The sequence below is a fragment of the Odontesthes bonariensis genome, chromosome 9, assembly GCF_027942865.1.
Source record: "Odontesthes bonariensis isolate fOdoBon6 chromosome 9, fOdoBon6.hap1, whole genome shotgun sequence".
Classification (NCBI taxonomy): Eukaryota; Metazoa; Chordata; class Actinopteri; order Atheriniformes; family Atherinopsidae; genus Odontesthes; species Odontesthes bonariensis.
Genome location: NC_134514.1, coordinates 31957872 through 31972718, shown reverse-complemented (window position 1 = coordinate 31972718; position 14847 = coordinate 31957872). Strand labels below are relative to the sequence as shown.

The window sequence follows — 14847 nt, the reverse complement described above, 5'->3', positions numbered from 1 at the left end:
CAATGACACAGATAAACAAGTATAAAAAAATGTGTAAAAAAAAAAAAAAACTACGAGGGGAAAAAACTTACTTAAAAGTTTCGTCAGGCCAGTTTCAGAATACAGTGGATACATTTTGGGCCAGACATCTAGTCTCGCTATAAGAGACGTTCCTCACCGCAGCTTTACAGGACGGTTTCACGGCAGCCAATCAGACGCTGAAGCGCAGCAGGGCGCGCCTCTGACCTGACAAGGTGTGCGCGCACTGATTTCTGGGCGGATCAACGAAGTCTCCGCAGTTCATACAGCAGTAGATGAAGAGGGGCGCTGGTGTCCGGGGATATCTGCATTATTTATGCTTATTTGCTTTCTTGCGGAGGTATAAAATGGTGAGTATCTGAGCTTTTTCCGTTTATCTGCAGGTGATAACACCTGCCCGACAACATAACAAACGGCCTCTAAATTCCTTTCCTCGAGTTTGTCCTACCTGCTATTAGATATGTGAAAACTGCCTGGATATGGAGATTCATTTAAGTTTGTGGTTGAGTAACGCAAATCAGACTATTTGCCCGATTAAAGGTCGCTGAGCTGAAACACGTGTTTCCCCAACAGTTATCAATAGGCCTACATTACAAATGCAGGAGCAAACCAACACTGGATGGTTTATCTGTCTCATTCATTGCCTTATGCTAGGAGAAGCCTTGAGTAGAACAAGCAATGGCATCTTATCAGACTGGCAAACGAATGTAAATCTGTGGCTGAGCTCTTCTGATATTAATTTAAACATTAAAACCATTATATAATGTGACAATGAAAGATATGAGTGGCACATTGCTGCCCTCCTGGGCCTCTGCACTCCACATGTCCTGGTTTATCTTGCTACAGTCAGAAGCAGTGCAGCCTGTGGCTGCACCTCGGGGCAAAGATCTCATTAATTACCCTTGAACAACACCGCTTTGTATTCAGCGGGTTATTGCACTCAGAGGTGATTTACATGTGCTGTGTTTTCCTGGTGATCTTCATCCACATTTCTAGTTGTGCAAGCTAATTGCAGTCTGGTGTAATGGTGGTGGCTCTGGTGTGTTTGGGCGCCACCCTAACCACGCTTAAAGGAGAAGTTCAGTTTTTTCAACGTGGACCTTATTTCTGGCATAAAATACGTATATCTACTCACTGATAACAGTTTGGTGAAAGTTGGCATCCTTCGGAAGATATTTAGATTACTCGAGATCCGCGTATATCCATATAACGGGAGTGAACAGGGCATAGACAATACAGCCTCTAAATAAGACATTATCTGTCTTTGTTTCACCAACACTTTAAGCCAAATGAATGACTGAACGCGTACTATAGCACTGTTAGCTGCCATGTTGTTGTCATCCGGGGATAAAGGGGGGGCTTATAGGAAGCTCTCTACACACGCATCTAGTGGGATGACTTCATCGACGCGCGCCACTGCAGCACAGCTCATTCTGCCCGGTAAGGACGTCTATCGTACTCAAAGTCGTCGTCCACGTCGTCAAAATCTGATAAATATCCTGCAATGTTGCATAAAAAAAAGCAGTAGCAAACTCCGTATGAAGTTAGCTGACTGTCACAGAGCAAGTATTTTATGCCAGAAATTAGGTCCAGGTTTAAAATAAAAATGAAATTCCCCTTTAAGCTGGGGGACTTTATCAGCCATAACACAACATGTTCCTACTGCTTTTGTTATTTTACACAATTACTTACAAAGTCTATTAACATAGCAAACGTTTAAGGAGTAATTGTATTTCATTTTTTCACCCACTCTTTACTCTCTTAAGATGCGTTTCTTGCTGCTGTTCAGTCGGCAGGGGAAACTGCGATTGCAGAGATGGTTCACGCCCTTATCGGAAAGAGAAAAGAAGAAGGTGATCCGGGACATGACGATGTTAGTTTTGGCCCGTCCACAACGTACCTGCAACTTTTTCCAATGGAAAGACCTCAAAATCGTTTACAAGAGGTAGCTGCAGAAAACACAGAAGCGTTCTGTCACATGCGCTGGTCAGAATGTGTACACTCTGTGTTCATGCTTTCAAGATTTTCAGTTCCTTGCTAAAGCATTCACTGAATTGGCATTTCCCCCTATTTTGTTGCATTATATCCTGAAATTCATTGTTTTGAGAATTTATTTAAAGCATTACTTGAAAATCTGGCCATTTTTTTGCTATTTGGCTTCCCGTACGGTTGTGGATTTAACGCCACCATTGTGAAAAAAAACCTCCAAATAATTACTAATTACCTGTACACATAGATGTACAGGTAATTAGTTGTCTATGGAAAGCCATTTGAGCATTTATTCCATATCCTTGATATCAGGCATTAGTTACATTCACTGCTTTGATTGCACTAGTTGGACATTTGGTCACACGAATTAGACATTTTGTCCAACTAGTTGAACAAAAAGTCCAACTAGTGACTCCTTTTCAGCAAGTAGTGTCACTTTTGTTGAACTAGTTCCAGCAAAATCCTTACCAGTGATGCCAGAAGCTACACTAGTAGAAGCAAAATCCAAACTAGTCAGCTTTTTGACAGACAAGTGGCCCTCTGGACCAAACTAGTAAAAAAAAACTTTACTAGTAAGCTGCAAAAACTCCAACATGTTAACTAGTTTAGCTGTTACTAACCTTACTAGTTTATCAGTAATGTACAATTAGTTTAACTAATTAACCAGTGAGAGCCAAAACTTATCACTAGTTCAACTAGTACAGATTTGTGGAACTTTACTAACTAGTTAACGAGTTGAAATATATTTTCACAGAAAACTAATAGTTACACTAGTATGAGACATTTTGACTCCAACTAGTCACACTAGTGAATGCCCAAAATGAGGTCAAAACTGTTACAAGTTGGAAAAAACAGATAAACGCTTTTATATGGGAAAGCAGAAATGTGCACTGCTCACAATAGTGGCCCTAATGCTAATAATCCTATTGGCCTTCTAATTTATTAAAAAAATGTCTCATTCAGGATTTTGTCACCTCCCAATTAACATGCTGTCCTGAAGACCTGCAACTAGTAAACTAGTGGCTGCATGTTGTAGCTTACATGTTAACTAATCAAATAAGAAATCATCACATGTTTACTAGCTAAGGACTATTTTGACTCTACTAGTGAGCTTCATGAAGCACAACTGGTCAACTAGTAAAATGTACCACTAGTCAACTAGTCAAAACCATACATCACTAGTGATACTAATTCAGGGAGTTTTCACCTAACAAGTAAACTAGTGAAGATAAAAATGTTACTATTTAGCTAGTAAGTCCGAAAATGCCAACTTGTTACACTAGTTTTGGTATTTTTTTCTACTTTACTAGTTAACTAGTAGGCTGCACGGTGGTGTGGTGGTTAGCACTGTCGTCTCACAGCAAGAAGGTTCCAGGTTCAACTCCTGGCTGGGGCCTTTCTGTGTGGAGTTTGCATGTTCTCCCTGTGTATGCGTGGGTTCTCTCCGGGTACTCTGGCTTCCTCCCATCATCCAAAAACATGCATGTTAGGTTAATTGGTGTCTCTAAAAATTGTCCTTAGGAGTGAGTGAGTGTGTGTGGTCCTTTGTCTTGTTTGTCTCTGTGTGGCCCTGTGATGGACTGCTGCCCTGTCCAGCGTGTACCCTGCCTCGCGCCTCTCGGGATAGGCTCCAGCCCCCCCGCGACCCGACCGACGGATTCAGCGGGTATAGAAAATGGATGGATGGATAGTAAACTAGTAACATATTCTCAAACAAGTGAACTAGTTTGGTCCAAAAATACTCACTGGTGAATTAATGACATTGTCCCGTTCACCTAACCAGTTAACTAGTGTGAAGCATTTCATGTTATTAGTAAGACTTTGGCCGAGCATGCTGGACATTTTTCTAACATGTAAAGCTTTTCCTTTTACCAGTAAAGCCCCGTTCAGCACTAGTGAACAACTGTGGACAACTAGTGAGACCTTTGTTTAACATGTTGGACTTTTTGTCGTACTAGTTGACACCTTCGCTACAATAGTTAACAATTTAATCTTACTAGTTTGATAAAGCTGTGTACTAGTTAACATGTAAAGTGGAGCAACTGCCATACATGTTAACTAGTGAAATTTGATCTAATTACTAGTTGTACTATTGAGAATTTACTAAAACTGATCAAACAATTTAACATGAAAATAAGTTATTTTCTTATTATAGTCTGAAACAGAACTGAGGCGCTAACTGAGGCTCCATCTGTTAGACAGAGATAATGATGATAAGGTCATAACTTCCCCCTATTCAGTCTCTGATAAATAACATAGCAGGTATGAACACACTGCTGTTTAATGTTGTGTACTTCCTGTTAGTCACAATACAGAGCACTAAACTAAATGTCTGGAGTATATAAACTTTATAACAACTTTATTACAGGAATCAACCACAGCTTCAATCTCCTCTGATTTACAGCCTGAGAATGATTGTATTCTTTTCATGAATTTAAACCTGCATGTCTATGACTTCACTAACAGAGAAAAGCAAAGCAAACGGGATAGAACCAGAGAGCTGATCAGTTATTACTTACTGATAGCAACAATGAAGCTAACTCAACTGTCTGTCATCCTGTTTTATCTCTGTTCTCTGCAACAGAGGCATTGAATCTGATCTTTGTTCTTGTCCCAAGTCTTCCTCGTACACTGTAGCTCTTCTTCCTCTCTTCCTCTGAGAGCATTGTGTTGGGTATCTTTGCTGCATCTGCCTCTTTTTTTTCTTTATTTTTGTTGAATTTGTTTTAAAGTACAACAGAGTTTATTTAAAAATGTTTTTTTTTCACTATTTATTGTGTCAAAAGGGTGTTTTTATCTAGTTGCTGGTGCATGATGTGGTACCTTAAATCAAAATGGTGTTGTATCGGGCAGGAAACCAAAGTTCTGAAGTGAAGTATCCCATATGTATATGTAATGTATAGATATTCACCAGTTTTGTCCAAAAGTCCAGCTGTGTACCATCCAAGTGTCACATGATCTCAGTATATATAAGTCTGTTGTGAAAGGGTTAGGGTCAAGTAGTACAATGAAGACAGGGAATCAGTGTTGCCAGGTCTGCTTATTATAGGCGACTTTGAGCTTGATTTTTGTCCCCTCAAATGTCATTTGTAAATAGCATCAATCAGAAGTGTTTTTGGGCTTGTTGCTGAAATGGAGTTGCCTATGTATGCTTCCTCTAAATAATCATTTTGATTGTTTAAACAAGCATAAAGTACATAGTTTGTTATCCTGTATAGTAGAATCTGTAACAACTCCATCTACTCCTCCCCTCTCCTTCCTTTATAGACACACTGACAATCAGTCAGAGAAACAAATGAAACAGAACGAGTTGCCAGAATTTCTGCAGCTACTTTGCTAACAATGCTAAAGATGGAGATAATGAAGAAATACAACAAATAGTGGGTTAAAAGACTGGAATCAGCAACAAGTGATCACATTTTAAAAGCTGTTTTCAGCAGGAACTAATGATCCATGGCTAGTGGATCTGAGAGGTAACCACAGCAAAGTCCCAGAACAGGAACTAGCGACCATCACGGTGACAGGACTGTCATGCAAGACTGTAAGATCAGACATACAAATCTGTGCACCGCCTGGATTGACTACAAGAAAGTATGAACTCCAACGACTCCATGCCGCACACATGGATACCGGAACGCTTGGAACTCTACAACATCAATAGGACACAAAGAGCCTTCATCAGGAACTCAATGGGACTGTGGAAGACAACCTTAGAGGACAATTCCAAGCTTATTACAGAAGAGAGCACCAAGATGTAGCTCATTGTCAGTTATTTTAGTGACACTGCCACACATTGGCTCTTATCATTGCTCCTTTGTATCCAACAACAAAAAGAAAGTGAAAACTGGAGATGATGAAAGGGAATGTTAAGATGAGAACATTTCTCAATATAATGCACCTGATGAAAGAAATTGATGTTTGTTGACATCAGTGCACCACCCATCACTGTACCATGTAACTTTTCTTTTATCCGAATGCAGGTACGCCAGCCTGTATTTCTGTACCGGTCTGGAGGGCGAAGATAATGAACTGCTTACTCTTGAAGTTCTGCACAGATATGTTGAGCTGCTGGACAGGTACTTTGGTAATGTAAGTAGAGCTGTATATTGCCCCACTGAGAATCCATCAAGAGGCTATTTTCAATCATTGACTTCATATGAGTACTGATGGTCTGATTTAATAACAGATGCAGAGTGGGGGAGATGTTAATTAAATTTGGTATGGATGATTTTGTTGAGGAAATGTCATCTAAAATATCAAAGTAATAAAGTGTCCTTATGTGAATCATTTTTCACCACTGATCCAAGAGCTTAATCTGTTTAGAAATCAGAAATGTGCTATTAGAACAAGACTGAAAAAAACGACAGACACAAAATCTGTAAATACATTTTACAGTTACGTATTGTTACGCAGGTGACTCTTTACTTAAAGTCCTGCTAGTTGATATTCATAAGCATTAATTAAACTTTTCATACATGATTTATAATGCAGGCGTAAGGACATTATTGGAGTATATATTACTTACAGCTGTGATGTACTATATTATTGAAGTTACAGTGGTTGACCCTTTAGTGTGTAACAAACCATGTAATATTTCAGTTACGCTAATGCTAAAAAGGAGGACTTGAAAGAAAGTGTTACTGATGTACAGTTTTCCTTTGGTGAAAAGTAAAAAGTTATCAAGCTTGAGATGTTTACACTCAGCACTGAGAACATGAAAAAACAGATAACATAAAAAGGATACAGAAAGCTGATTTCTTACAGCAACATACAGTAACATACAGATCAGTCAAAGCATTCTGCATTGATTCTTGCTTTATATTATCAACAGTGATGTGAGATCCCTCTCTTGACTGTGCACAGAAAAGTAGATGTGTCAGACTCCCTCTGGTGTCCACCGGGTGCCTATGCTCGAAATTCGATAAACCACACAGCCACACCCCAACCCCCAACAGTGAGGGAGAGGCAGTTGCTTACTGTGTATTTTCTACAGCCCTTGGAGGAATATTAGTGATACCAATATTTTTGCATCTTTCAGTAAATTACAGCTTCTTTTTAATTTTGGATTAGAATCTGATCATCTGTGAGGGAGATGTAAAAAGTTTGTCTTAACGGAAGCACAGATATCTCTGAATTAATGGCTGACATAATCTGCTCAGGTGTGCGAGTTGGACATCATTTTCAACTTTGAGAAGGCCTACTTCATCCTGGATGAGTTGCTGATGAGTGGAGAAATCTTAGAAACCTCCAAAGTTGCAGTGAGTGTGTCTATGGAGGAGGGTGACATTCTCCAGGAGGTATAGTAATCTTCAAAAACACTTCAACTAATGAAGGTGATGTTGGTCCACATGATATACAGTCAGATGTTCTATCTCCACAGACAATGGAAGAGTACATGAGCAAACCTGCTTACTGAAAGGAGAACAGACTTCAAGTTGCATCACTGTGGTCATGAAGCCTCATATGTTTTTTAATCTCAGGGTTGTATAACAAGAAAAAATCTTTAATCTAATTCATGTAATTAATTTCTTTGTTTTAAACTACTTTTGTAACCTGGTACATACAAAGACTTGGTAGACATATTTATACTCTATATGGTGATTAAATGAGGAAACACGACACAGTAAGGAAAAAATAAAGTCAATGCTTTATTAATCTCAGGTATTTCACACATAACCACATTTGATAAAGAGTTACCAAAAAAACACAAGTGAATGTAAAGGGTCTAATACTGACTCCGACTCTGTGTGTGTTTGTGTGTTGAAATGTAAGGCTGGTGAGTCACGTAAATCTATCTGTTGTCGAGCAACCAATTCTTATTCAGAAAAACATCATGTGAATGTCTGAACACTCATTTCTGTTAATAAATAAGATTTTTTGTAAACCTACATAATAACTGAAGTTGACTGCATGTTTTTTTCTTCAAAATACTTTATTTTCACCTCTTCCTAACCACCAAAGCAATATATATATATATCTGTGTATCTACCACCTCATTTATATTCCTTTGACAGCTTTGGCATTACTTTCTTCTGTTTCTGGGTTCAGGTAGCTCAACAGTTTCATCACAACCTCATTCTCAAAGCCCTGTGTTTGTGTTTCTCCACCTCTCTCGTCTTCTTCAGATTGTCTTTTCTCATTTGGACTGTTATCAGAGTCCATTAGATCAAAATATTCCTCTATTGCCTTTTCAAAAGAGTCCGCCACTCTCTTTCCAACCTCATCCCGCTTTTGGCTCGCCTTGTTGCTAAAAGCCGGTTTGGGGTACTGTGCCAGCATCTGAGCTGCTAGATAAGCTGCCAGCTCATCCCCATCCACAGTGTCATCGTAGTCATCTTTGAAAGTGTTTGGAAAGCGCCGTTGCGTGGGAGCGGATTCCCCCAAACGCTCAGCAGGCCGAGTGTAATGTCGTGACAGCAAGCTTTTGTGCTGCCTCTGCTTCCTGGGGGGAGCTGGAACCTCTTCACCTCCCAGCCCCAGGATTTTTAGGATTTTTTCTGTTCTCATCTCTTCTGGAGTTTTCCATCCATAAGGCAGGCGTCTGCTGTAGAATTTTGCTTCAGGGATCTGGTTTTCCTTCTTTGAGAACACCTGAGAAAACCTGCTCTTTGCTCTAGCTAAATCGTTGCTCTTTCGCAGCTTGTCTGGATTCATCCTGTTTCCAGTTTTGAGCATGTCTATCAAGTCTTCAGGAGGGATCTGGTATTTTTGGGAGACAGTAATAAGCTGGTAGATGACTCGTGGATCTATGTTATCTCCATTCTGAGTTTGAGCCGTCTCCCTCTCAGCCCTGTCCTCTTCCTCCACTGCCTCTCTTTTCTGCTCCTCTTCTGTTTTCTCCAGCACTTTGAGGAGGTAATAGTCCATTAAATTAGCCACATCATCTGCATCACTTGACCTTTTAACTGGAAAGCTTTGATCATCTTCCTCTTCATCATCTTCATCAGCCTCTTCATCATTGTTGTCAATATAATCAAGCCCTCGTTCAACTTTATTGTTGTCCCTGTCCTCCTCCTCCTCTTCCTCCTCCCCCTGCTGCTCCTGTTCTTCCAACGGATCCCAGTCTTCATGACTCTCACCCATGTCATCATACACTGCATTTCTCACACTAAACAGATCCTCATTTTCCTCCTCGTCATCATCCTCCATGTCATACTCCTCATCTTGGCGCTTTTGTGTGATCGTTGAACCTGTCAGCTTGTCCAGTTCATCAAACACAGACTGCAGCGTGGCCAGGTTTTGAGGCGTGTACTTCTCCTCCACGTTCTCTTTGGTGCGTTTGAAAGGGCTCTCATACTTGGGGCCCTCTTCATCCTCTTTCTCACTGTCTTCCTCATCCTCAAACATTAAGGGCAGCTTCTTGTGGGGCATGATGCCTCGTTGCTTCTGCTGTACTCTTGGATACATGCCGTGATTCATGCTTGTTCCCTCTGAGCCGGGGTGAAGCAGAGCTGGCTGGGAGGTGTGCTCCGTCTGCTGGAGTGTGCTGAGCACAGCCTGGAGCAGCTCTTCACTCTTATCTTCTCTTTCCTCTTCCCCCTGCTCCTCCTCATCTTTGATCTGTGTAGGGTTAGAAGCCAGTCTCAGCTTGGCACGCAGCTTTTCATTGTCGTCCATGTGGCTGACATCGTGTCCCGCAGCCAGAAGGACAGGCTGCAGCGAGTTGATGCCGGATCTTTGATGGAGACTCTTGAGATACTCTAAGGCTTTCAGGATATCTGCATTAGGTGACTGGTGGACATTTTCAGTCAGGGTGTCAGATTCACTTCCCCGCAGCCTGTGCTCTCTGAGTGAAGCCCCGTTAACACCAGAGGAAGCGAGGAAGGCAAGGATAAAGAGAGGGGAGACTAAACAGATGAGAAAAGGCTTGCTTGTTGTTGAGGTCTGAGGGACTGACGGCATGGTGACGTCTGCAGACGGGAGAGAAAGAGCCACATGTTAGCACTGACCTTTACAAATAAAACCAATAGGTTCACAATGGTTACTGAGAGACAATGGTCTCTCGTCATCCCTTAAGATGTGAGTTTTGATGATTGAATCACAAACAACTCTGACATATTTTGTCATTCTGTGGAAGAAAATCTATTTCAATCAGAGAAAAAAATCTGACTTCAAACTGGTCTCATTGCATCCCTTCTAAAAAAAAAAAAAAATCACATTTATCCAACAACCACCAGATAAATAATCATCTGTTAAAAATATTTTTTGTCTGACTGTGCTTCTTATAAGACTATAATAGAATTAAGATGATTTATTCATATGTTTTGTATTTAACATTTTTAGTAAGAACCCTGAAACTGCTTGGGAAAAATATTAATAATATACAGTGTATATCTATGTAATAGATAAAGCTGTGAGTGGATGTATCTGTGACACTGGTCTACCATAAAGCCGTCATAGTCTTTGTCTCCCCCGTATTTTCTCTGCCTGTTGCTTGAATTTGAGCATCATGCTGGGATCTCGCTTGTTTGCCTGCAGCCCTAATAGCAGCCGTATTCAGCTCCCGTGCAAATCTTATTAGTCGTCAAATTGCTGCTGTACGTGAGTCACGGCCCTGTTGTCAAGGGAACCTTATGTTCCTATGGACCCCCAACCCCCTCTCTTGAAAAACCTCCAAATACCCAGTTGTTCCTGTTTTTCAGCTTTAAGTCCGGTTGAAAAAGAAATCTCCTTTGAAATTAATTGTCCTCCAGAGGCATTAATTGAATATGTCTGTTGGATGGTTATTTTGTTGAAAAATGTAATTTACAATGATATTCTGATAAAACATAAGCAGCGGTTCTCATTTTGCCATGTTTACTTTTTTATTCGTTTTACCTACCTGGATTTAATTCCCCGCACTTAGCCTTTTTATTAATTTTTATGTCCGACAGAAAAGTAGTAATTTTACTCTTCGGAGCGCAACATACTGAAAATAATGTAGAGCGAGATAAGAACAAAGGATCACTGAGGGGAGCACGCCACATCCTTCGCGCCTCAACATCTGTGGACGTGCATCAGGTTGGCAAACAGCTACTGAAACAAAAGCTCGCTGAAGTAACTTTAAAATAAGACCGATTCACATGGCACGCGACAGGAGCACACTCAGAGTGGAGCAGTGTAGGTTAGCCGTCAGTATCGAATCCTACCTTCTGCAGTTAGTTTCTGTTGAGGGTCGTCGGTGAGCTGAGCATCTCTCTGTCGCGCAGTGGGAGTCTGCTTTCAGAACCGCGGACAGCTCTTCATGCTATGAGAGGAACCACCTGACTCGTGCGTCAGGAGATACGCAACACACGTGCACGCGCACACATTTACACAGCGCCCACGCACGCAAGCAGTTCATTTGAGTCAACCAAGCAGATCCGTCTCTCTTTGAACAGAAACTAAAACTAGTTTCATGCAGAACGGTGTGTGTCGCAGCTAATAATGACGTGTTTAATAACAGGGCTATATTTAGGACCACTGATGGGCTGACATGTGTCTCTGCTAGGTGAGGTTAGAGGTCCGTACTCTTTAGAAAGATGTTGAGTGGTGGAAGACAAGCCATGGACACTCACTCACCTATTCAGTGCTAAAATACAAAGCAGACGTTATTAAATAGCTTAAATTGAGATTTTCTGTTTCATTCCGTTTCTATTTTTATTGAATTGTATGGTAATTGCATGTTGTGTCATGATATTAGTCTGTGAAGCAGACTGATGCCTTCCTTGACTGTTGTTGTGTTTCTGCTGCAGCACAGAGGGACAGAGACTGTTAAAGTCCACCGATGACTCACATATGGACTCCGCCAAAGCCTGAGATGGGCGGGGCGAGAGTAGGACTGCAGAGGTGTGTGTGTGAGAGAAAGAGACAGACAGAGACAGAGAACGCAGTTTTGCCATCAGCCAGCACGCACTGGTTCTCTATTTTTGGCTTCCTGTCAAATCTTGTCAAGCATAGATCGGTGTGTGTGAGTTCGTTGGTGTGTTCGCTTTGCAGTTTCATTCATAAATCCTCTGCGTTTGATAAGAGCTCTGGATATTCTCCACTGACCTGTTTATCTGATAATCTGTGAAGCCTCTCCTGGTTTCAGCTTTGTCACAGCTGAAGTATAAAAAGTTCACTGTGTGCAGGAAATAAACAGAATGACTCACACGACCTGTGACTATCCAAAATATGTAAGCAAATGATAAAAAAGACAGCGTTTTCAATCATATATCTGTCATTACTTCTGGCTTAGCTACATAAACAACATGAAACAGCTTTGCTTTAAAAGTCACTGTGTTCAACTGAAAGGAAAAACACTGATGAGTCATACACTAAAAGGATCTTTAAAGGCTCTATCCTGTTTTTTTTTTGACAGCTTCAATATGGATTTATTTTGAGTCATAGAAAAGCATTGATTTCTCATTTTTTGAAACAGTAACAACAAAGTCTATCTCTCCAATACGGCCATACCAGGAGCTTCAGGACCAAGACGCTGAAAGAAACTAGGACAAAAGAGCAGATTTTAAACCGATGCTCCCTTCAGTCTAATTACTGCCTCCCACATGACTTAAGCACATACACATGCATAAACAGAATTTGCCAGTGTTATTCAGATAAAGCCCGAGTTTTTGGGCTAATTGCTTTCAGTTGTGTTCATGGCAGGAGAATTTACCTCTCAAATCCACCCCAAATTTTGTCCTCTAAAAGCTTTCTGGTAGCAAAGAAAGTTTCTTACCAGCAGTTAGCAATGTCTTGGTTTCATCCTGTGAGTGTTTGGGGCTACATCTTTTGTAGTACTGTAGGGTGGATTTTAAACTTTTTCCATTAAAGTGAGGTGTATAGACTTTTATCACATGTTGCAGTTTTATTGGACAGCACAGTGGGGATGCACAGTGGGGGTGCAGGGGTTAGTCCTGTCATATCACAGAAAAAAGGGTTCAGTGTTTGAATCTGCTAGTCAGCTGGAACCTTTATGTTTTCTCATGTTGCTCCACTTTTTCTCCCACAGTCCAAACACATGCTTGGTCAGTGGTCATTAACTGTTATGTTTGTTGTCCCCTCTTTCCTGTCTTCTCAAACCCCAGCTGGTCGAGGCAGATGGCCGCCCTTCCTGGTTCTGGTTCCGATGGAAGTTTCTTCCTGTTAAAATTTACTTTTTTCTCACTTCGCCTTGCGCACGGTCAGGACGGGGGATTGGATTGAAGTGAAGTTTCTCATGTCTTTAACCAAGCAGTCACTTCAACAACCTTAATTTAACAAACTCCCCTAATATAATGACACAAAAGGGAAACTTATATACTGGATTAGCCAAACCTAATGAAACAAAAAGGGGAAACCAGAATTATTGCTAACAGCTAAACATATAAGGTACAAACGAACTAAACCTAAACCACCTCTCCTGCACATAGTATGGCCTGATGAACTTCCACCTGATTTAATAGCCCTCAGCCCTTGGCCAGGCCTTTGCTCCTCCAGGAAACAACACGTGTGGCTGGAGCCATTATATGCTCCTAAACTTGACCAAGCATTCCTCATGAAGGATCTCATATTTTCTCAAGATACTGGATGCAGTGTGTGTGTCTTTTTAAAAAATGAATAAATCACGATGTCTGTGGTGTCTCAGGTCCATCAAGGCACATGAGAAGCTCTACCCTAAGTGCTCTTTACACAGAAACATTAATCCTCATGGTGCAGAGCATCTCCTCCTCCTACCTTTCCTCTCTGAGTGTTTGTCCCCCAGCGACTGACCAGCCGTTCCCCATTCATTACTACTGGGTCTGACAGCCAATAATCCTGCTCCTTAACTCAGGCTGGCAGGATCTTGGCAGGCATATTGTAGATACAGTGAGACAGGGAGGTAGAGGGAGTGGTTGTGAATGGAGGTTTGACGTCAGTCTCTTTTCTGCAGTTGATTTTATATATATATATATATATATATATATATATATATGTGTGTGTGTGTGTGCTTGTGTGGGGGTGTGGGTGTGTATTTATAAATGGGTGATGCATCAATTTTTGTTCTTTTGCGAAAGGCGATTTGTGGCACCAGTCTGTGTAAGAGTCTCTTCAAAACATTTATAGCACACCAGGTCAGACATGAACATGCTCCCCACTGTGTTTATCATCTTACTCCGAAACAATGAAAACAACAAAGTCATCCAGTTCTGAAAACAACATGTTTACTCCCCTCACATCCATTTGGGAGGTTTACTGCGGGACAGAGTGTTTGCTGATGACAGAGAGAAATGGGATGAAAGCAAGAACACAAAGAGTCTGATGTTTACACAATGTTGTTTCTGTTGGACAGTCATTAAAAGACCTGAGCAGACTCGTTTCAAAGTATGTCCTATTCCGTTTTCTTTCTCTAGTTCCAATGAAAAGACCAGGCCCACTGCAAGTCAAAATGAATGTATATATCCGAAGGAGCATGAGTCACTCATGTTTTAAGAGGAGAATGCATTAAAGCAATTGAATTACTTTGGCTGTTAATGAAAATGTAAATGAAATTTGTCAGACCTGTGTCACGTTTGAAGTATTACAACAGGAAGCAGACAACGCAGGAATAGTGCAGAGGTAAATCTGAAGTCTGTAGCATTGCTCAGACACGTGTTCAAAGCGCCAATAAAATTTCACACCGGATTAATTCATCACCTACCACTTCAACGAGCCAAATCGTGGAAGTCCACCCAGCCCAATAAATACTCACTGGGAGGTAAATAAAACTAAAATGTTCATAATTATGGGCACATACATGTAACATGCCAAGGTGTAAAAAAAAGCCTCTCGGACCCATTGGCTAAATCAAATAGGAAGTCAGCCATCTTGATTTGAAGATTTGAGATTTGCGGTGCAATTTTTGCCTTTTTTCACATCTCATATTTTAACAAACTCCTC

General features: G+C 40.9%; 2 protein-coding genes across 2 annotated transcripts; one reads left to right on the top strand and one right to left on the bottom strand.

Annotated features, from left to right (window-relative positions):
* Nucleotides 1-284: 284 nt before the first annotated feature.
* Nucleotides 285-7856, top strand: ap1s3a (adaptor related protein complex 1 subunit sigma 3a). The gene is made up of 5 exons (XM_075474029.1): nt 285-368; nt 1785-1963; nt 5988-6096; nt 7167-7304; nt 7388-7856. The coding sequence occupies exons 1-5, from the start codon at nt 294-296 to the stop codon at nt 7421-7423; spliced, it is 537 nt and encodes a 178-aa protein (XP_075330144.1). The 5' UTR covers nt 285-293; the 3' UTR covers nt 7424-7856.
* scg2a (secretogranin II a) lies at nt 7637-11242 on the bottom strand. Its single transcript, XM_075474028.1, has 2 exons — nt 11136-11242; nt 7637-9917 (listed from the first exon to the last, which is right to left on the bottom strand). Exon 2 carries the CDS (start codon nt 9907-9909, stop codon nt 8005-8007), a length of 1905 nt encoding a protein of 634 aa, XP_075330143.1. The 5' UTR covers nt 9910-9917; nt 11136-11242; the 3' UTR covers nt 7637-8004.
* Nucleotides 11243-14847: the final 3605 nt, after the last annotated feature.

Bases quoted from the DNA above. Each gene is read 5' to 3' on its own strand.
- ap1s3a (XM_075474029.1), top strand. From the start codon at position 294: ATGAAGAGGGGCGCTGGTGTCCGGGGATATCTGCATTATTTATGCTTA. The intron at 1,964-5,987 runs GTAGCTGCAGAA...ATCCGAATGCAG, and splicing joins CTCAAAATCGTTTACAAGAG to GTACGCCAGCCTGTATTTCT. The intron at 6,097-7,166 runs GTAAGTAGAGCT...TAATCTGCTCAG, and splicing joins TGGACAGGTACTTTGGTAAT to GTGTGCGAGTTGGACATCAT.
- scg2a (XM_075474028.1), bottom strand. From the start codon at position 9,909: ATGCCGTCAGTCCCTCAGACCTCAACAACAAGCAAGCCTTTTCTCATC.